Source organism: Labeo rohita, chromosome 1 (assembly GCF_022985175.1).
Source record: "Labeo rohita strain BAU-BD-2019 chromosome 1, IGBB_LRoh.1.0, whole genome shotgun sequence".
NCBI classification, from domain to species: Eukaryota; Metazoa; Chordata; class Actinopteri; order Cypriniformes; family Cyprinidae; genus Labeo; species Labeo rohita.
In genome coordinates this window covers 41,603,431-41,627,929 of record NC_066869.1, presented here as the reverse complement: position 1 = coordinate 41,627,929, position 24,499 = coordinate 41,603,431, and the positions used below count along the sequence as shown (strand labels likewise).

Below are 24,499 nucleotides of genomic sequence, written 5' to 3'. Positions count from 1 at the left end.
TACCCTAACTGTCATAAACCGGAAAAAAAGTTCAGGCAGACGAGACAAGACGAGCATTCGAGGTTAAAAAGTATATAAATTGTATTTTTTTTAAAAATAACCATTCGTTTCACTAGATAAGACCCTTCCTCATGGCTGGGATCGTTTAGAGGAAGTTCAAAATCAGGGGCACCATTGAAGTCCACTATATGGAGAAAAATCCTGAAATGTTTTTTCCTGAAAAAACAATTTCTTTAGGACTGAAGAAAGAAAGACATGAACATCTTGGATGACAAGGGGGTGAGTACATTATCTGTACATTTTTGTTCTGGAAGTGAATTTCTCCTTTAAGTCAGTAAAAACAAACTGTGCCTGGCAATGATATGAAAGAACCAGCAGTCAACAATAACCAACCTGTGTGGTGAGGAACTTCCTCTGCTGTTCAGGTGTCTTGACATAGGCAGCTTGAGTGAAGGCGTAGCTTTTGAATCGAGGCTTATAGGAGGGAGACGGGCTGCGGACATGACTCTGGGCCACACTGACTGTGATCTAAGAGAGGTACAGAAGACAAGAAAAACTGAAATAAGCAAAACAAACACCACAGAGATGGATGGAAATATTGAGGAGAGTTGAGTGATGGAGCAACGAGCTGGATATGGCAGTGAGAAGGACGATGAGGACGTCGGAATGCAGAGAGGCAAAATTAGATCACAAATTACAAAACATAATTCAATGTCAGCTGGCAAAGTGTGTTGACATACTAGTGGTGCATTCGACATCCTGAGAACGTCTGAAAACCTTTTTGAAACCAGAGAAGTCTCAGGCTTTCATTTAGACGTATGTGGCGCCAGAGATAATGGGTCCATGCATTACAATTACTGCATACCGTTCAAAACTGCGCGTTTATGAGTGTGCGTTCCTCTGACCTGCTGGGAGTAACGCTGCTGGGTTTGAAAGAGGAAGTGCTCCTCCTTGGTTACTGTAGCTCGAGGGAGGGTCTCCACCTCTTGGATGGCCTCCATGCTCACACCATGGGGCAGCACTTGGAACAGGGAGGTGACGTACATAATGATGGATTTCTTATCTGGATGAGCTGTGGCAACATCTGCGAAGGAGAGAAGATATGCCCATGAGTTAAGCAATGATTTAATTGACTTAATTAATCTAACTCCTAGAGGACACATACGTGAGATTATGAGTCTGTTTTACATTAGCTGAATGTGAGAAGCAGAAGATCCTTACATTGCTTTGCATTTAAAATATGATTGATAAGTTTAGGATTGATACGATTTTTTCCCTTATGCTCACAAAGGCAGAATTTACTTGATCAAAAAATACAGCAAAAACAGTAATATTGTGAAATATTATTACATTTTAAAATAACTGCTTTCTTTTTTTTTTTTTTTTTTTGAAATTTAAACTCCTGTGATGCACACCTGAATTTTCAGCATCATTACTCCAGTTTTCAGTGTCACATGATCCTTCAAAAATCATTCTAATATGCTGATTTGGTGCTTAAGGGAGAAGTCTACTTCCAGAACTAAAATTTACAGATATTGTACTCACCCCCTTGTCACCCAAGATGTTTGTGTCTTTTTTTCTAAAGTCGTAAAGAAATGATGTTTTTTGAGGAAAACATGTCAGGATTTTTCTCCATATAATGGACTGATATGGTGCCCCCTAGACTGAACTTCCGAAATGCGGCTTTAAACAATCCCAAATGCGGTTGTAAGCGATCCCATTTGAGGAAGAAGGGTTTTATCTAGCGAAACGATCGGTTATTTTCGTTAAAAAAAATCACATTTAAATACTTTTTAATCTCAAATGCTTGTCTTGTCTTGCTCTCCCTGAACTCTGTGTATTCTGGTTCAAGACAGTTAGGGTATGTCAAAAAACAATCATATTTTCTCCCTCAACTTCAAAAACCATTTCAAAATCATCCTACATCGCTGGAGAAGTACGACCCAGTCTTTGCAAAGCGAACATGCAAAGAAGATATAACAAAAAAGGTAAAACAGAGATATAGGATGATTTTGAAGTTGAGGGAGAACATGAGATGGCAGTTTTTCAACATACCCTAACTGTCATGAACCCGGAAAAGAGTAAAACAAGACGAGCATTTGACATTAAAAATTAGACCCTTCTTCCTCGGCTGGGATTGTTTCAAACCGCTTTTAAACTGCAATTTGTAAGTTCAAACTCGGAGCACCATAGAAGTCCACTATATGGAGAAAAATTCTGAAATGTTTTCTTCAAAAAACATAATTTCCTTACGACTGAGGAAAGAAAGGCATGAACATCTTGGATGACAAGGGGGTGAGTACATTATCTGTCAATTATTGTTCTGAAAGTGGACTTCTAGAAACATTTCTCTAAATGTTGAAAACAGCTGTGTGACTTTTTTATTACTAAAAAAAAGTTTTTTTAAATACTGATCTATCACTTAATTATATAAATTATGCATGTTCTCTATGCACTTATCCGTAATAAAAAGAAACGTCATGCATATACCGTATATTAGATCTTTTTCTTTCCTTTGGATCTGTCCATAGAGAACCAGTCATAAGTGGTACAAGCTCATCCATGAGTTAAACCCCCATGGCATAAATTATGTGATGAAATTCTGTTTTAGATGTTGATGTAACAAGACGTTTCCTCCCGTCTAAAAAAACTCAACTAAAAAAGCCCTGTCTGTAATACTCAGAAAAACTTCAAAGGCTAATGTGAACGAGAAGAAGAAAAGAGGAGGTCATACCCTCAGGGTCCAACAGTCGGTCGATGCCTAAACTCTTCTCCGCAACGGTAAAGGCATGATCCAGTCTCTCAATGGCATTATCCTGTTGCTCCACCACACTCCAGCTAAACAGCTCCGGCCTGTCAAAACAAGACAGAGCAGATGATATAATTAATATAGAATAGTTAATAACTTGAAATATTTTCTATGCATATGCTTGAAATAGCTAAAAGCAGATCGAAACAGCTGGTTCATTACCCAAATGAACTACATGGAAAATAGAAAAACAATAAGCCATAATCAGCTTCAAAAATTGCTTTAGGCCAAGCTAGGATTCAACCATGCAATAAATACAGGGCATTCATTTTCAATTTCATTAGTTGTTAAAACCAATGATTTCTGTGATTTTCAAAAAAACACTCAAAAGTGACAACCCCACACACCTGTGGCTGTGAATGAGAGCATTGAAGGCAAAACCATCCGCCCAGCTGCTGGAGAAGTTGACCACATTGGTGTCTTTGTAGTTTTTAGTGGACTGCCTGACCCAGCTTAACAGAATCTTTTCACTGTTGTTCTGCTGTAGGTCTGCCATGACATCTTTCATCACATCCTTAACCTGTACGGTAAAGGAGAGGATATAAAACATATTTATCAGAACCGTGACCAATATAGCAACATGGCCTCATAAAGCTAATATTTACAGACAGACTTTATGACTACAATTTTATTAACAGGACAAGAACAACAAAAATGTGTGATAACACCATAGTACATACAGTTGAGGTCAAAAGTTTACATCCACCTTGCAGAATCTACAAAATTTTAATTACTTTACTTAAATAAGAGGGATCATACAAAATGCACATTATTTTTATTTAGTACTGACCTGAATAAGATATTTCACATAAAATATGTTTATAGTCCACAAGAGAAAATAATAGTTAAATTTATAAAAATGACCCCGTTCAAAAGTTTACATACACTTGATTCTTAATACTATGTTGTTACCTGAATGATCCACACCTGTGTATTTTTTGTTTAGTGATAGTTGTTCATGAGTCCCTTGTTTGTCCTGCCCGCTGTTCTTCAGAAAAATCCTTCATGTCCCACAAATTCTTTCCAGCAAAGACTGTATGATTTTGAGATCCAACTGAGAGACTCATATGCAATTATTACAGAAGGTTCAAACACTCACTGATGCTCCAGAAGGAAAAATGATGCATTAAGAGCGAGGGGTGTAAACTTTTGAACAGAATGAAGATGTGTACATTTTTCTTATTTTGCCTAAATATCATATTTCTTAATTTAGTACTGCCCTTCAAAAGCTACAGAAGATACTTACATATTTTCCAGAAGACAAAATAAGTTAAATTGATCCTGATCTTCAAATTTAATGCATCGTGTTTCTTTCTGGAGCATCAGTGAGCATTTGAACCTTCTGTAATAGTGTATGAGAGTATTTTTGTTCTGTAAATTTTGTATTTTGTTTTGTTTGAAAAAATATGATATTTAGGCAAAATAAGAAAAATGTACACAAAAGTTCAAAAGTTTACACCCCTGGCTCTTAATGCATCATTTTTCCTTCTGGAGCATCAGTGAGTGTTTGAACCATCTGTAATAGTTGCATATGAGTCTCTCAGTTGGATCTCAAAATCATACAGTCATTGCTAGAAAGAATTTGTGGGACCTGAGGGATTTTTCTGAAGAACAGAGGACAGTTTAACTGTTAGGACAAGCAAGGGACTCATGAACAACTATAACTAAAAATACAATCATTCAGGTAACAACACAGTATTAAGAATCAAGTGTATGTAAACTTTTGAACCAAGTCATTTTTGTAAGTAATTTTATGAGTCATTTTATTTTGTGTTGACTTTAAATAAGGTAAAGATTGGATACCTCAAAAACATCAGTTTTTAGATATCAACAGTTTTCCAGGAAAATTACCTCTTCAACCAGACATTATAATTTTCGATCCTACTTGGCTTTTATTTGGTTCTTCAAACACATATTCAAGCTGTCTGGTTGTTTCACTACATTTTATAAAGCAGAAAAGCTTTTGTGTCTGAAGGATTTTTTTGAAGAACAGAGGACAGTTTAACTGTTAGGACAAGCAAGTGACTCATGAAGAACTATAACTAAAAATATAATCAATCAGGTAATGACACAGTATTAAGAATCAAGTGTATGTAAACTTTTTAACTCATTTAATTTTTATAAATTCAACTATTATTTTCTCTTGTGGACTATATGTAAACGTCTTTTGTGAAATATCTAATTCAGAAAAGCACTAAATAAAAAATAACATGCATTTTGTATGCTTCCTCTTATTTTGGTTAAATAATTACCTTTTTGCAGATTCTGCAAGGTGTATGTAAACTGTATATATACAATGGTAATATCCTGGTTGCATGTGCACCACGGCAATACCATGGGAGTAAATACCAGGTACAAGAATGTGGTAATATATTACTGTTCAAAAGCTTGGGGTCTGTAAGATTTTTGAAAGAAGCCTCTTATGCTTACCGAGGTTGCATTTATTTGATCAGACATACAATGAAAAGAAATATTATTACAATTTAAAATACCTGTTATCTATGTGAAATATATTTTAAAATGCAACTTATTCCTGTATTGGCAAAGCCGAATTTTCAGCAGCCATTACTCCAGTCTTCAGTGTCACATGATCCTTCAGAAATCATTTTAATATGTTAATTTGTTGCTGAAGAAACATTTCTTATCATTTACAATGTTTAAACAGATTTGCAGACTAATGTTTTTTCAGGATTCTTTGATAAACAGAGTTTAAAAGAACAGCATTTATATTATATTTGCAACATTATAAATGGCTTTACTGCCACTTATGATCAATGTTATTCATCCTTGCTGAATAAAAATATTAAATTATTTGAAATAAATCCTAATGACCCCACCATTTTTAACAGCATATCAAAGATTTTCATTATGTTCCATTATAACCCTATGGCAAACTTTGAAATATCTAGGAGTGTGATGTAAATTCCATGGTACATGACTATGATAAATCACTAATCTGTCATATATTTTTATATTTTTAATTACAATCAGAATTAATCTCAATGCTGAAATGTTACCTAAATAGTCTTATGATCTTAAATGGCCTTATACCTTTAACCACTACCAACATAAGCTAAAAAAAGAAGACTACATCAGTAGCTCTGAACATAAACCACAGTAGGGCGGCCTTATCAGATGAACAGAAAAAACACAGAGGAAACGAGTTCCTGTACAGATAAGCACATGACAGTCCACTGCAAATGTGCTACATATAAAACCTTTGATAGAACAACATAATGGATGATAAAGGTCCTTTAGTGCGCCACTGCCCTTGAAGGCAAACCAGAAAGATTGCGGGGCTGATTTCACTGTATTGAACTCTCATACCTGCCAGTGGAGAATGATGCTCCAGATGAGCCCCAGGGTCAGTTTATGATTCCCATCTACAATGTCAGCTCCTCCAATGTTCACCAGCTCAACCTAGATATGGAGCGGAAGAGAATGTAAGAGCCTTCGTTGCAATAATGCGACCAGGAATATGTATTAAGGCAGTAAACAGACTCAGTTTTGGTTTTGTGTTGACTTTAAATAAGGTAAAGATTGGATACTTCAAACACATCAGTTTTTAGATATCAACAGTTTTCCAGGAAAATTACCTCTTCAACCAGACGTTATAATTTGCGATCCTACTTGGCTTTTATTTGGTTCTTCAAACACATATTCAAGCTGTCTGGTTATTTCACTACATTTTATCAAGCAGAAAAGCTTTTGTGTCTGTGAAATGGATAAGTACCATTACCTTATCAAACTGTAAATTTTCCTCCTGCATTATTTTGTCTCTGATTTATTAAAAAAGCTCAACCGAAACATTGAAATTCCAAAAGCGGTGAACAGTAAAACAGCCAGTTGAACCAATTAACTCACATTGTTCTTCTGAAGGATCTGCAGGGCCCTGTTAACATTGTTGAGGGAGTGCACTCGAGTGAAACCACGTTCTTTAACCTGCAAATGGGGAATATACTGTATCAGAACTGAACTCGGAGCATCCATTGCAAATGAATTCAACCATTTATGCACTCATCCTTGTCCAAACGCTTTGACACCAGGAGTATTTTTTTCCTTGACAAAAATAGAACAATAGAAAGCGTCTCAGAATATCACCCCTCAGAGCCAATTAAAGAGATAGTTCACCCAAATAGGAAAATTGTGTCATCGTTTACTTACCCTAATGAAAGCGTGGCTGTTATGACCAAGCGGTCATTATTATGGTAACATGTACACTACCAGTCAAAAGTCTCTTTTGCTCACCAAGCCTGCATTTTTTGATCCAACATACAGCAAAAGCAGTAATATTGTAAAATATTTTACCATTTAAAATAACTGCTTTCTATTTGAACATATTTTAAAATATAATTTGTGATCCTGGACCACAAAATCAGTCTTAAGTAGCAGAGGTATATTTGTAGCAATAGCCAAAAATACATTGTATGGTTCAAAATGATCAATTTTTCTTTTATTCCAAAATCATTAGAATATTAATTAAAGATCATGCTCCATTTTGTAAATGTCCAACCATAAATACACCAAAACTTAATTTGTAATTAGTGATATGCTTTGCTAAGCACTTCATTTGGACAACTTCAAAGGCAATTTTCTCAATATTTAGATTTTTTTGCACCCTCAGATTCCAGATTTTCAAATAGCTATATCTTGGCCAAATATTGTTCTATCCTAAAAAAACACACATTTGTGGAAAGCACATCAATTGACCCTTATGACTGGTTTTGTGGTCCAGGGTCACATTTATTCCTGTGATCAAAGCTACATTTTTAGCACCAGTACTTCAGTCTTCGGTGTCACATGATCCTTCCGACAATCATTCTAATATGCTGATTTGCAGTTCCAGAAACATTTTTATTATTATTATTATTATTATTATTATTATATAATATTTAAAACAGGTGAGTAAATCTTTTTTCAGAATATATATATATATATATATATATATATATATATATAGGGAAAGAAATTATAAAAATTAATACTTTTATTACAGATGCTTTAAAGTGAAGATAAAGACATTTATGATGTTTCTATTTCAGATAAATGTTCTTCTGAACCTTCTGTTCATCATAGAAACCTGAAAAAAAAATATATTCAGCTGTTTTCAACATAATAATAATAAATGTCTTTTAACAGCAATTCAGAATATTAGAATGATTTCTGAAAGATCATGTGACTGGAGTAATGATGCTAAAAATTCAGCTTTGAAATCACAGGAATAAATTACACTTTAAAATATATTCAAAAAGAAAACAGTTATTTTAAAAAGTAAAAATATTTCAAAATGTAACCATTTTTACTGTACTTTGGATCAAATAAATGCAGGCTTGGTGAGCAGAAGAGATGTCTTTAAAAACATCAAAAAATCTTACTGTCCCAAAACTTTTGACTGGTAGTGTACATGTACGTAAACTGGCTGTTAATTTGAACCTTAATTTAAACTTTCATTCAATAATAACTTCATTTTTGGTCTGTTTCTTACTCAGGTGATTTGAAATATTTTGAACGAGATGCAAAGACGCAAAGCTTAAAAACGTTTCCTTATTATATAATTGTAGTGAAAAGAGTACTATCATAACAATTTATGAGTAAATAATGATAAAAAGTGTTCCTTCAAGGGCTTATTTTGTAATATGCATGCTTCAAATTTAAAGATGGACCCACTATTTCATGGCCAACCAGACCCTCCAGGAGTTCAAGAAGACGTCTGCCATCACACAGATCAGAGAAGAGGTCATCGAGAGGAGGTCTTCTTGTCTGGAGAATAAACAGAACTTGTAGAACATAAAGGCTTTGGGTCTTTATTTAGATCTTCATACAGCATTGAACTACCTATAAAATGTTCCCAGTATTCAAAAGTGGAGTATTTAAGGTTGTATTTTTGAGAACAACAAAATGAAATCTGTAGTTTTGGAATTTCTTTGAGAAGACAGAAAACTTTTTTTCCCTACAGCTCTGCCTTGAAGTAAACACTTCTCTCAGTTTGAAGGACAAAGAACTGATGTCCTTCCTCTGTTAACATACTGTAAAAGGATGCTAACAGAGTTACAAAGAGAACGCAAAAACCTCTGTTTTGAAACGCCTTACCTGGAAGCGCGGCACGTCAAACGAACAAATCTAAAGCAAACATTCAAGCATTCGCACTCCCATCCTGACAGGTGAAGGTTAGCGACAAGACTTTGTGTGAATCTTAACTTTTACCCTTAAGATCAAGACTATGTGCAAGTGTGAATCTTAACTTTTAACCTTGATATCAAGCCTGTCTACCTTGCATCTCCTCATCCGCCCACCATGTTGTAGGTGGATGAATAACAACATTTCAGTTTGTATACTTATAACAGGCTGCAAAAACAGAAATCCATGAAGATTTCACTGAAAATCGCAATTTAAAGACAAAACAGATTTATCCACCATTAAAGGAATAGTTTACCCAAAAACTATCTTTTGTGTTCAGCAGAAGATAGAAGCTCATATAGGTTTGTGGGCAAGTAAACGATGACAGACTTCTCATTTTTGGGTAAACTATCCCTCTAAAGGTGATTCAGTGTTACCTCAAAACATGATTAAAAAAATAAATACTTCAGTCACATTACCTTAGAAAACTGTGAGTTTATCCATTTCGTGAAGGTTTTCTTTTGAACATCTTCTCTTTCATCTGAAAATGAGAGAGAACACTGTCAATACCGTCCAGTTAAGGTTTAACTATTAAAATTTCATTTCAAACAAAGAAACCTATGTTCAAACAAATCACAGTCATTTAACATCTTAAGAAACATAAAGCTTTACCACATAAACAGCATATATTTCAAAGAAAGTATAAGTGATTAAAGTAGCTACTGACGAATAAAAATAAAGTCCAGTGTGATCAATAGGACGCATTCAGGCTGTTGTGGCATTTGATATGAGGAAGGTTAAATACAAAGAGACTATGAGCAAAAAGCCCCTGAAAGACCCGAGAATGGTTTGAGGGTATATACAGATCAATGGTCAGCTGGCATTCAAAAGAAGATTACTTCTGAGAGACCGAGGGTGTAGATCAGGCAAGCTTTACAAACACAATGACTGAGTGGGGTGAAAGATTGATCAGAAAAGCCGAAGAACCTGCTTAGAAATTCCTCTATTATTCCCGTTCATTTCTAAAACATTTAGCAGCGATGCTAAATTGCAAACAAGCAATTCTAAGATCAAGAACCCAAAACAAAAACATTTGTTTGTAAAACTTCTCCTTGTGGTGTTGCCTCACTTAGAGCCGCCAATAAAGACTGCTGTTCATAAAATGCCAGAAAGTCACTCCTGAAAGCAATGTCGGGTGTTGGCAACATTAAAAATCAATCAGTACAAAGAACATTTAGCTTTCATATCACATTAAAAGCTTGTGTTGTTCCCCGCTCTAATATTCTCCAATTGCTTTGATTCAAATCTCACGCGCTACCCTCTCGGCTTGCTTGAGTTTGAGATTGATTACAAAGGCCTAATTCTTATCTAGGGGCCCTGATGATATTAAAGCGAGAGTTCACGCCTATAATGAAAACTCTGTCATCTTTTCTCATCTTCGCGTGGAGCACAAAAGGAGTTATTTGACAAAGGAGGTTCTTAGTCTCCATCTACATTCACTGGAAAAGAGCAGCTTGGACGTTATGCTAAACGTCTCCTTTTATGCTTCTTGCATGAAAACGAGTCACACTGATTCGGCAGCCGTGGAATGGTTAGGAAAGAGTAAGTATTGTTTTGATATTTCCTTGTGCACATAAAGCACAGGGTGGTGAATCACAAGCTTTCTAGAGTCAGCGTGGACGACAGCATTTTCATGCATAATTGATTTTAAGCTTCCAGTTGTTTTTGCCACCATCACAATAATCATCATGAAATGGGTAGTTTCAGTTCATTGTTCCCATTGGTCAGCCTACACTTCAGCTGACTGCATAATCACAGTAGCATGGCTCAGATTTGTTTCAAGCCTGACTGCACCATGTCATGCTTATAATCGCAATAACACACACACTCGCACGGTTTTGCTCTAGTAATATGACAGGAGAGTAAACAGCAATGTTAAAGACAAAGCACTGAAGATTAAATCTGTTCCAAAGAACTAAAAATAGATGATTAAAGCAAAAAAATTATACTATTAACAATACGTTTTCACATCTTTCTACTAATTTTCTGAAATGCAATAGTCTATTTCTGTCAAAACAACATTTTGTAATCAGCTACTTTAGCATTTTTATTTCATTTACATTCAAAATAACAATAAAATGGGTTTTTATGGAAGCTTGTTTCTGCAACAGGATATAAGGACTTTTTATCTCACAATTCAGACTTTTCTCACTATTCTCAGCATTTTTCATAGAATTGTGAGATATAAATTCAAAATTCTGAGAAAAAAGACAGAATTACAAGATATTAACTTGCAACTGTAAAAAAAAAAAAAAAAATGGAATTGCAAATTATAAACTGAGAATTTAGAATTTTTCCTTACAATTCTGGGTTTACATATCCCTTATTTTCCCATCCTTATTTTCTCAGAATTCTCAGTCTACATCTTGCAATCCTATTTTTTTATAGGCAGCAGCTACTTGCACTATATGTACTACACTGCAAAAGATGCTTTTTATACTAAGTGCAAATAGCAATATGCTATTTACACTAAGTGCAAATAACGATAGATTTTATTTACACCATGTAAAAAAAAACAGTATTTTCTTTGCAATAATATTAGTTAGATGCTGTTTATACTACTTTGTGCAAGTAGCAGATATTTGCACCTTAGTATTGTAGTACATTATAAAACAGCATACAGTAATAATGTATTGAGTGTAAATTATCTTTTTTATTAAAACTATTAAATGGATTCCACTTTACTGGGACAAAAATACACCTACCCCTAACCCTAACTGATCAACACCTGTGAGGCACTTTATTTTACACTTTTTGATTATTTCCTTTATTTTATTGAAAATAAATGTCTTTCCAATCTGATATGTTTAAAAATTCACAGATACGCACTTTTATAGTGATATATTCTATTTACAATATGTAAAAACAACAGTATTTTCTTTGCAATAATATTAGTTAGATGCTATTTATACTACTTTGTGCAAGTGGCAGATATTTGCACTTCAGTATTGTAGTACATTACAAAACAGCATTCAGTAGTAATGTATAAAGTGTAAATGATCTTTTTCATTAAAAGTGCAAATAGCAATGGATTCTATTTACAGTAAGTGAAAACAGCAGGATTTTCTTAGCAATACACTATTTACACTAAGTGTAAATAACGATAGATTTTATTTACACCATGTGAAAATAGCAGTACTTTCTTTGCAATAATATTAGTTAGATGCTATTTTTACTGCTTTGTGCAAGTGGAAGATATTTGCACCTCAGTATTATAGTACATTATAAAACAGCATGCCATTATAACATTTCGAGTGTAAATGATCTTTTTCATTAAAATTATTAAATGGATGCTGCCTTATTGGACAATAAAGCCTCCCTATACCCCCCTAACTGTGAGGCACTTTATTTTACACTTTACGATTATTTCATTCATTTTATCAAAAACAAATGCCTTTCTGAACTGATATGTGATGTGGAAAGGGAGAAGAACGAGTTTGGCAAAAGGTGGATTCGAACTCGGGTCGTTCGCTTCAAAAAGATTACACACTTTTACAGTTACACACTTTTATAGCGATACATTCCATTTACATTATGTAAAAACAGCAGGATTTTCGTTGCAATAATATTAGTTGAATGCTATTTATACTACGTAGTGCAAGTGGCAGATATTTGCACCTCAGTATTGTAGTACATTACTGAAAAAAAACGCCTTTTCGATCTGACATGTAATGTGAAAAAGGAGAAGTACGAGTTCTGCAAAAGGCGGATTCGAACTTGGGTCGATTGCTTCAAAAAGTCACAGTTACGCACTGTTATTGCGATATATTCTATTTATATAATATATATGTAAAAACAGCAGTATTTTCCTTGCAATAACATTAGTTAGATGCCATTTATACTACTTTGTGCAAGTGGCAGATATTTGCACCTCAGTATTGTTGTACATTATAAAACAGCATACAATAATAATGTATTGAGCGTAAATGATCTTTTTTATTAAATGGATTCCATCTTTACAATAAAGCCATCCCTACACCTACCCCTACCCCTACCACCTATGAGGTACTTTATTTTACACTTTTTGATTATTTCCTTAATTTTATTCAAAATAAATGCATTTACAATTTGGTATGCGATGTTAAAAGCAGCAAACTCGAACTTGGGTCAATCGCGTCAAATAGTCATAGGTACGCACTTTAATTGCCTACACCACTGGAGCTGTTTTTCAGCTGGCATCTTTTGTAATGTTGACTACCAAGCCACATGTTGGTGGGCGGAGTTAGTGTAAAGTGCAAGGCAGGCTATTTGCACTTAGTGTAAAACGACGCCCTGTTTTGTTTTACCGTTTCCAACACAGAATAAAAACAAAAATGTAAAAGTAACTTTTCTCAGTTCTTTTTTTTCTCCCAATTGCAATTTTTTATCTCACATATTACATCTCACAATTCTCAGAATTATGAGAAAGTCCAAATTGGGAGATAAAAAGACAAAATTACCATTTTTATTCTCTGGCAGGAACAAGCTTCCATAGTTTTCAGCTATCCCATGCTGATCACATTTTCGGTTCTTGAAAGCAACGCCATTTATCAAGTCCAAGGCTCATTTGAGTTCTTTACTGTAGAGAATGGTGACTTGTAAAGGCATCTCAACACTGCAAAAAGCACCAATTATGAACCATTCTTATCGTGGATCAATAACTTCTGGAGCAAATCAGATATCCCTTAATGTTTCATAATGCCAAAAGTCATTCCTTTACTTGATTACCACAATCCGCTTCAATTAGACTGTCAACCCGCTTGACAAAATGTGCAGAATACAGCAGCTCCACACAAAGAAAAAGCTGATTACTCTTAGTCTTTTGCTGCAGAGGGAACCTTCACATTATCTTACAGTATTACTGATATTGATCTACAAAGCTCTAAATTAGCTGCTTTTAAAAGCTCAGGATTTGACAGGGAAATTATATTTCTGCCTTCTTCAGGTTTTGAAACACAACAGGGTAGACGGCATCCCGCAGTGTCCCTTCACAAACTGAATATCGAATGCCTAAACTTTAAGACATAATTCATTACCACATTAATATGCTGTAATTTCTAAGAGAAAAAGAAAGCGTTTAAATTTAAACACCCCCAAATTAAAATTAATTCAGTCATTATTTACGCACTTTTCCAAACTGTATGTCTTTCTTTTAAACACTAAAGCAAAACTTCAGCAGAATGCCAGAGCCGCTTTCTTCCGTGCTTTGAAAGTGAATGGTGATCAGGTGCTGTCAAGCATCAAAAATTAGCATCATAAAAGTAGTCCATACGACATGCGTGCTATATTTCAAGACTTCTGAAGCCATACAATAACTTTGTGTGAGAAACAGCTGTGGCCACTGTTCACTTTCATTATATGGAAGAGAGCAGAAGGACATTCTGCTATAAATAACTCCTTTTGTGTTCCAGGGAAGAAAGAAATGGGTTTCAAAAGACTTGAGGGTGAGTAAATGATGACAGAATTTTTAAGTTCACTTAGATGGCACCAAATTAAACGCATTGTAGGTTACCTGACATAACATCTTTCACAGAGCACTCTCAGTGCATTACAGATTCATGCAAAGGAGTGTGAACAAAGATCTGTCAACAAAGCTGAAGGTCGATGTTTTCCAAAAGCGGAGGTGTTAAACTCCTTGTGTGACGTCTCCCCGTCACAATATGCTATTGTAATCAACAGCCCATAATAGTTGTTTTTGCCCGATTGTAACAATTATCATTTCTGAAACACCCTGATAATAATGTTCTGAAATGAAAAGGAATTTAGCCTTGGCTCGGCAGGTGATAATAGCAAGTGTATTTTAATAAATAGAATCCAAATGGGTTAAGCAATATTCAAAACAAAACACAAATTAATAAAACTGTTACATTTGAAAATGTAATTGGGCAAAATTATAAAACTGCTAGAAATTAATATTGCAAATTTGCATAAAATAATAAAGTGGGAGGCAGAACTGGAGACAAATATAACCAGGATCTGGTCATTTTAAAGAAATGTTCTTTTGGAAGAAAAATATGAGATTTTATATATATATATATAGATAGATAGATTGACATGCAATCAATAACTTATTTCTAATTTTATTTCTTTTTTAAACTGCTCTGCCGGGTTAGAATTTAATGGGGAATTGTCAAAAATGTCACCAAAATTAATGAAAAAATCAAGATAGGATTGCAAAAAAAGTACTTGTATGAGGTATTTTTTCATATTATAACATATAAAATTAAGCAATATCACAAGAGGAAAAGAGCTGTTTTCACAAACATTAGCACGATTGCAACACATTATGTTGATTTTGTACAAACGTTCAACAAACAAGAAGTTATTATTAAGTAAATTACATTTAAAACACTTCTTTTGCCTTTTTTCAGCAACGGAAATCGTTCCAAACAAATCCATAGCTGAACTGTTCTGTTTTCCAAGCAACACACTGCGGTGATTCGTTACTGAATGAATCAACTGCTTTGAATGAATAGGCTTATTAAGTCATTGTGTGACTCACACATTAAGTGATTTGCTTAATGTGTTTAGTTTTATATATATTTTATTTTTCCATCATATTTTTATATTAAAAATTTTATTATTAAAACATTCATCTCAACAATATTTATGCAGTTAATTATTTAAATTCAGACGCAGCTTTTGTGCCAACTCTGCGGTGCAATGATGAATACTGTTGGATTTTGTTTGTTGGATATTGTTTGATTATAAACATCTTTTATAATAGTCACATTATTCTAACTGTATTTATTGATTACAATTTTAGATTTTTTACAGGCAGTAACTGTGGATCTTTCAGATAAATTTCAGGTTTGCTGGTTTGGTCTCAAGCCCTTAAAGTCTTGGTCTTGTCTTGGTTTCAGGTTAGGTCTTACTTGCAACATTAATATATGCTACCCTGGACCACAAAACCAGTCATAAGGGTACATTTTTTGAAATTGAGATTTATACATTGTCTGAAAGCTTAATAAATAAGGTTTATTAGGATAGGACAATATTTGGTCGAGATAAAACTAATTGAAAATCTGGAATCTGAGGGTACAAAAACAAACAAACAAACAAAAAAATCAAAATATTGAGAAAATCGCCTTTAAAATTGTCCAAATGAAGTTCTTAGCAATGCACATTACAAATCAGAAATTATGTTTCACTATATTTATGGTAGGAAATGTATAAAATACCTTCATGGAACATGATTTTTGGCACAAAAGAAAAATCGATAATTTTGACCCACACAATGTATTTTTGGCTACTGCTATAAATACACCTATATGCTACTTAAGACTGGTTTTGTGGTCCAGGGTCACATATATCAAAAGTCATGTATATCAGAATGTTCATTTTTATTAGCACAAACACTGATATTTTAGCTGTAGTGACGTCTATAAACACTTTGGCATGCAGAATTATAAACAATTAACCCCGAGTTATTGCCATTCTAAACCTAGATTTTAACCCCAGCTAGAGTAACATTTGGGGGGGTTAGCACTGCTGTTTACACAGGTTTAGAAAACTCTGCTCCGGAACAGGGTTAGAGCTGCGTTTACAGCTTTAAACTCGCAATGCAGTCCCAAATTTGTACAGTGTGAAACAGCAATGAGTTTGAATGTTCCCAGCTAACAACAATATGAATGGTTTGCTAACATTCCCCTAAAATGTTCTTTGAAAGTTCAAAACGTCCCTTTTTTTCTCTCTATAATGTTTTTTCTTGGTTATGGGAACATTAGAGAAAACTTTAAAGACTTTACAAGATGTAATATTGGTCTTGGGTCAGAATATGTCTGTGAAGTTTCAGCTCAAAATACCCCACAGATTATTTATTCCAACATATGGAGAATTTAATTTTTGGGAGTGTCTATAAAAGAGCTGTTTTGGTGTGTATCACTTTAAATGCAAATGAGCTGCATATTCCCGGATGGTCTTCAGAACGGAGGACAGCATGCAAACAAAAAAACGTCACTGAAGGTGGAAGCTATGGCTGTGAAGGACTGTAAGTCAGTGTCAGTGGGCGGGGCCTAAACAATGCGATGTCACATTGCTTTGAGAATAAAAACCACATGCCTAATGAGACTGGTTTGATTTAATGGGGATAAAAAAATAAGTAACGTGGGTGGATTTTTATCATTGTAGGGTGGTTGTGTTCACACACTGCCAACACACATTTATGATTACTATTACATTCCAAAATTATTACATTACATTATTACATTCCAAAAGTGGATTTTGCATAATAGGTGCCCTTTACGGGAACGTAACATTATATCATTCTGCCATCATGCTCTTCTTGCACTAGCTCAACCTACCCACGCATTACGGAGTCACACACGTTTGACGTAGGCAGAAGACGCAGTGTTTACAAAGCGAACATGCAAGTCAAACACCCTTTACAAGAAAAAGTAAAACAACATCATTTTGAAGTTGGAAACGAAAATGAGAGTTTTTCACCCTACCCTACATTTTTGAACCAGGCAATATATAACCATTTAGGATGCGCAAAGCTAGAGTCCTTAAGCAGGTCGTGTTGCAATTTCCGTGCAGCTTCAAATGGCTCTACATGATCCCAGGTAGAGATATATTTTTCAAAAAAAAAAAATATATATATTGTAGATAAATATATTTTTTAACCACAAATGCTCATCTTGCACTAGCTCGACCTACCCACGCATTACATAGTCATGCACATTTGACGTTGGCAGAACACCTAGTGTTTACAAAGTGAACATGCAAAGAAAGTCACACCCTTTACAAGAAAAGGTAAAACAACGTCTTTTTGATGTTGGAAATGAAAAATTTCACCCTACTCTACATTTTTTAACCAGAGTACCCAGACAAAAAAACACGCGTAACTTTTCCAATGTGATTATGTAATGCGTGAAGACACGCATACACATCGCAGAACTATGCAAGATGAGCATTTGTGGTTAAAAGGTATATGAAATGTAATTTTTTTTAGAAAACGACCAATCATTTCACTAGATAAAACCTTTATACCTTGGCTGGAATCATGTAGTGCCCTTTAAAGCTGCACTGAAACTGCAATTTGGACCTTCAACCTGTTGGTTCCCATTGAAGTCCACTATATTGAGAAAAATCCAGAAAAGTTTTCCTCAGAAACCTTAGTTTCTTCTTAACTGAAGAAAGAAATACATGAACATCTAGAATGACATAGGGTGAGTAAATTATCGGGAAATTTTTATTCTGGAAGTGAACCAATCTTTTAATTGCAAATCCCAGGTAAAGTATGAGCAGCTTGAAACGTGAAGAAACATAACTCAGGATTCCTTTGCTCCGTGTTCAGCCTTACACAGTTAAAAGTCCCAGGACTTTACACGCACTGGGAAACCACAATAATGCATAAATGCATGCATGCATATTTTTTATTATATTATAATCAGCCGCAGCATATGCATCTTTTAATTTATCTATAGATGGTGGGGGATAAAAATAGCATCAGATGATGTGTATATGGGAATGATTGAAAGGCTGGAACTAGAAGGCATAATAAAGTAAAAAATAAATAAATAAACGTATAGAGCCCAGTCTGGCAGACAGAATAATGTGTGCAGACAGACAGGAGAATGAAAGCATTGCTTGCCATTGATCGGAGGCGTGACTCCAGGCAGGTGGCAGCTGCTGCTGGATTATATCCGCCCTTGTGCAAATAGGATGATGGGGTGACGGGCTTGAGCCGAAGCTAACGGGCAAATACAAAGACGCTGGACGCACACACCTGCTTTTAGCCGCCTAATCTCAGCACACACATCCGAGGCAGGACTGTATTCACAGATTACAGCCGTATGTTTTCCAGCACAGCCACCTAGGTTCAATTTTTCCTCTCAGTTTCGATGAGACTGGAAAACACTCAGCGTGTCTATATGACAACAGCGCATGTGATTGAACTGCGTGTAGTTTAAACAGCAGCGACTACCACCAAACTTTCTCTCGCATTCGTCTATAAAATCACGACTGATTACAAAGTGCGCACATTTAGCCATGCACCAGTAACGCATGCGAGAAACAACAACGAAAGACAGCCGCACACGCTTAATTAACAACAAAACAACATTTTCCCTGCGTGAGAACAGATCCCGTTATAGATAAGACGCACCCGGCTGGAGGATCTATTGTCAAATCTGGTTAAATCTTACGTGACACGCCGTAATAAAAGCCGTCAACAGCCGAACAATCACCTCACGCTGGAAGAGTATTTCAGCATGATGATTCAGTCTTACCTAAATGAGGATTTTATACCGTAACTATTTCCTCCGTAATGGCTTTTGGAGTCGCATGCAGCCGCGTTTGTGTTTTGCGTCCGTTACCTGTGTGTATAAACACAGCGAGCGCAGTTTGATTATCCGGTTTTCTTGCTGTTAAACAGACTCGTCCATGCCTAAAGCCGAAGATGATTTGGTGAAGGAACTGTGGGTGGACACTTTGCCGCTTTATTTTCTCGTACTCCCTCACTTGGGTGCAGTTACAGCTCTGCTGTGATCCGCTGATACCGGCAGGTGTAACGGTGTTCTGGCATGCGGGCTGATTGACTACAGCTCTATCTGACGGGGAACGATAGTAGCCACCAGAGAGGGATCGATATCGCGCGGATACAACTTTATTTAACTTGTTTATGCTGGAATGGAGGCTAATTACTTACGCAAGCAGGGTGCCGATAATAATAAACACGTTTCGATTTAAGTTCTTTACATTTCAGTAGACAGGAAAGTTGAATTGCAAGTTAGTCAGGGCGCGTGTTCGGTAAATCGACGCTTGTGAACAAAAACCGCGGTAACCGTAGCAACAACCAGTGTTGGGCAAGTTACTTTAAAAAAGTAATTAGTTATCCACCTTTTTTTTTTTTAAGCTGTTTTCTGGTAATGTGTTAGACGTTCGGTTAATAATCCGCCATAGGGAAATAACGAGAATAAACTCGAAGTGCAGTAAACGGTAAAACAGTTTGAACTACAAACCAGTGTATTCATAATTAAGATAATACATTAAAATAACATGCTAAGACACACCAGTTTGCAATATCAAGCAGCAAAACGAGCTTTTTGTGCAGCTAAAAATAGCTGGAAGTGGATGAGGCCTGAAGCTTCAAAACAAAAAAATTTGCAAATGGCTGCACCCACTCTTATGGGAAAAATAAGATGGATAGTTACTAGTTAATTATCACAGATAATAACTGAGTTAGTAACTGAGTTGCATCATAATAAAAGTACCTAAATAACTATTGTGTTACTTTTTTTAAAATGTCAAATAACTTGGATGCCCCCAATATTAAATATGTTAAATTAATAAAATTTAAATTAAATGAATTACATTTTTCTAGACTATATTAAATATCTGATATCCTGTGTGTGTGTATATATATATAGCTTGATGGCACAGATTTTCAAATATCTGAAAGTGCATTTAGCATCAGTCAGTCAAGCATTTTAATATGATGCTAATCATTATTATTATTTTTATTAATTTAGCATTAAACTTTAGTAATTAGAACTTAAGTCATTAGACTAACCATGTATTGAATGCATATTTGTCATGCTGACTGAACTTAAGACTGGTGGTGGTGGTGTTAAAGATATTGTTTGTAATTTAGTGTTTCTGTAAAAAAGGGCGGGAAAATGAAAAATAATACTACGAATTCAAGTACTAATAACAATATAAAATGCACTAAGGATTAATGAGCTGATGGGTTTATGAATATTAATCATGTTGTCTGCGTTCGCTGATTTGCTGAAATCAAAACAACAATGACAACAGGTGAGCGCCAGCCAATAAGATTGTTGTTTGCGCATTAGTTCCGCCTACTACCGGAGAAACCGGCAGTTCTTAAAAGCTGAAGAATTCCAAAGGAACGCCGTTATTTTGATAGGAGAATACAACAAAGAATATCGTTTACATGGTGCACGTCAATTCTGCATTGATTCTTTCTTAAGAATTTTTCGCTAATGAACTGAAAACTAAAATTATAATAATATTATAACAGATTATGGTAACGCCACATTTTTTTGTCAGCAATTCGTAACGTTACTCGTTACTGAAAAAATAACGCTGTTTATTTATAACGCCTTTATTCCCATCACTGGCAACAGCATAGCGTTCGCTCAACATAAACAGAAAACACTATAATTATTTATTATTTTTTTCCTAAAAATTACAAATCACAAAACATTGGGTGTTTTTAAGAAAAGATAAGGTTGGCTTAGTAGGGTGCCAGTATAATTTTGTTTGCTGAAGACAAACTCAACTGATTTTCTTCTTAAAATCCATGAAAAAGAACCGTGAAAGTCATTGTACCTAATTACCACACTGAATAATGCATAATTAGTATGAAATTATTTTCTGGAGCCTCTTTAATTACAAGTTGGACTTTTGGAAAATAAACCAGACTGTTAAGGGACACACCGTTTATTGGTGTCCGTTCTCATCTCCTGTAATATGCCTGGTCTATTAAAAATGGATGGATTCAATAGGCTACAATGGGCCATTTCATGTTGACTCTGAGTTTTTGTGCAGCTGGTGGCACATCTCACATAAAATCATGAGACTCAGAACAACATCATGCCATCTGTACATCTGCCAGAGAAATCCTAAATAAATAACAGTCTGTGCTTGTAATCCATTCTGGTGGGATTATATATATAAAAAAAAACTGAAATGATCCCACTGTCCAATGGGTTTGCAATTATTTTTTATGTCTCTTGGAAGGGCATTGTGTACGGTATTGAGCAAAATACTACAGAACATAATCATATTTGCTCAAGAAAATATCTATATTATTACCTCATCAGTAGGTTCTTTCTCCTAATTGAATACGTTTCTACTGTGCCCAATTTTGACTTGCTATTGAGGTAAACAGAAGCAGATAGAAAAATAGAAGTTGCAACATTTGAATCCGATGAGGACAATCATAACATTCAAAACAGAGTTTTCATCATACGTTCATTCAATAATAAAAGACCACAGTTAAACATTTATTCACACATCAAAGCATGTCTGCCATGCTTCTCATGTAGAGACGACTGTGCAGTATATTTACATTTAAAGTACTAGTTGTTATTTGAATTTTTAAAATGCCAACTAGGGGTGGAGATCTCATTTCAATATCATTTTTCTTCACCCCTGATGCCAGCCACTGCTTTTTTTGATAAATAACTGAAGTAAAGAGTGAACGGCAAATGTCACAAAAGCCTCCAGGGCTTTAAAACACAGCCTGATAGAGTGAAGTAAACACCTGAAGGTCCAAAAAGTATTTTAGTTGAAAACTTTAGCATTTATATCTGTTCACTCCGCATTGTAAAATGAGACGACACTGGAGACACCCTTGGGGATTCCTCAGAATGCCACCCGTGGTGGCAGTCAAACATGTAGAGTAAAAATAATACTTGTTTGGTGGAGTCCTCAAGTATTGATCCAAATTGAAAAAAGTCATATTTATTCATAGATTTAATTGTGGAAGATCAGCAGTTCCCCAGTGATCCCTAACATGCTTGATCCGTTTAAAATGTAGACATTTCTTGAGAATTCAATACTTGAGGCATCTTTTTACAGTGTATGCTTCTCTGGTTATGTAATAAAGAAAAAATGATCAGAGTTCTCCAGTGACTGAGTTCGCTGAGAGAGATGTTCAAGAGATCTGAATGATGTTTTCAGCAGAACTTGCTCAATACTGCCTTACAGTGGCTGCTCATGCAGAATTATATCGTCTACACTACAATATATTTATATATATATATTCCCATTAAAGCCAAAAATAGAAACACCAGTACTATTGACTGTCCCTGGGAAAGGCCCAAACAGAAGAGCAGACAAACCCTGCCCCTGTCTCCACAAGATTAAAAAACAAGCTTTTTATTATTGTAATTTCTCAGTAATATTTGATTATTTCAAAGGTTTAAATATCAACCTTTTGACAGCTGGCATAAATCATTTTATATTCTTTGATATTTTCTTTGAAATGTGCTCTCTGGAGTATGTGATGCTGAAAGCGTAGTTATTTGGAGAATTCTTAGTCAGAAGATTCTATGGGGGATGTCAACATGTCAGTCACTCCTGCAGGCCTCATGCAGTGGTATTTACCACAAAACAGAATGGATACTACGAGCAGAAGATAGAGTTGCAACCTCAAATTGTCCCAGGAGTCAAACTGTCTCGTCCAACTGTAAAAATGCCACTGAATACCAGGAGCCTCAAAAGGGTTCGGTAACGCATTTAAAATAAGATATTTCCATAAGCGAAATAAATAAATAAGTGCTCCAGTCGGGACCAAAAAGAACTTGACAATCAAGAGAACTTAAGAGTTTTACAAAGAAAGAAACCCCCACCCAAAAAAGGTCATTTTCACCTGGCAGAAATTTAGGTCATTTTCACCTGATATCAAAAGACTAATAATAACAACAAACATACAAATAAAGAAAGAAAGAAATGAATTTTAGATATATAAGGCATTTACATTACAAAAATAATATTAAAAATAATATTTATCAAAATAGTAAATAAACAAACAAAAAATAAATACTTTCAAACATAAAGAATATATTTGTTTTCCAAGCATATTCCTGCCAGAGATTATATATTAAATAATTTTCTCCCCAAATGTCCCCTTATCACAATAAATAAATAAAAACATTTTAAATATATAAAGAACTGACATATTTCATCAAAATAATATAAAAAATAATATTTACCAAAATAATGAATAAAAAAAAAATACAGTTTATATATTAAAGAATATTTCTCCCCAAATTTCCACCTTATAAATAAATACCTAAATAAATGTATCTTAGATATATAAAGCAATGTCATTATTTCATCAAAATAATATTTAAAAAAATAATATTTATCAAAGTAATAAATAAACAACATAAATAAATACTTGCAAACATAAAAAATTATTTATCTTTCAAACATATTTCTGCTAGAGATTTTATATTAAAGAATATTTCCCCAAATTTCCCCTTATCAAATATATAAATAAATGTATTTTAGATATATATATAAAGCATTGACATTATTTCATCAAAATTAATATTAAAAAATAATATTTATCAAAATAATAAACAAACAAAATAAATACTTACAATCAAAAAATATATATTTGTCTTCTAAGCATAATCCTGCTAGAGATTATATATTAAAGAATATTTCTCCCCACATTTCCCATTCACAATGCATAAATAAATCAAGATATATAAAACACTGAAATTTTTAATCAAAATTAATATTTAAAAAAAATCACAATGCATAAATAAATAAATTTAGATATATAAAGCATTGACATTTTTTCCTCAAATTAATATGAAAAATTGACAAAATAATAATAAAAAAGAAACTTACAAACAAAAAATATATTTCTCTTCCAAGCATATTCCTGCCACAGATTATATATTAAAGAATATTTCACCCCAAATTTCCCCTTATCACAATGGATAAATTAATAAATACTACCTTACTTACTTATAAACATAAATGAATGAATGAACTAATAAATAAATAAATAAATAGTAATTCTTTAATTATACAAAATATAGTATC

The 24,499-nt window shown here is 34.4% G+C and overlaps 1 protein-coding gene across 9 annotated transcripts in view; it reads right to left on the bottom strand.

Annotated features, from left to right (window-relative positions):
• dmd (dystrophin) overlaps positions 1-24,499 on the bottom strand; it is a 135,993-nt gene that overhangs the window by 110,022 nt on the left and 1,472 nt on the right. For all 9 annotated transcript variants that reach the window (XR_007827477.1, XM_051106544.1, XM_051106519.1 and 6 more), the window contains exons 2-9: positions 9,406-9,467; positions 8,477-8,569; positions 6,674-6,751; positions 6,137-6,229; positions 3,157-3,329; positions 2,735-2,853; positions 906-1,084; positions 394-528 (exon numbers count right to left, since the gene is read on the bottom strand). Coding sequence is in view for 8 of the 9 variants with exons in the window: in XM_051106544.1 (XP_050962501.1) it covers positions 394-528; positions 906-1,084; positions 2,735-2,853; positions 3,157-3,329; positions 6,137-6,229; positions 6,674-6,751; positions 8,477-8,569; positions 9,406-9,467 (932 nt within the window). In the remaining variant the exon portion in view is untranslated. The remainder of the gene's footprint in view (positions 1-393; positions 529-905; positions 1,085-2,734; positions 2,854-3,156; positions 3,330-6,136; positions 6,230-6,673; positions 6,752-8,476; positions 8,570-9,405; positions 9,468-24,499) is intronic.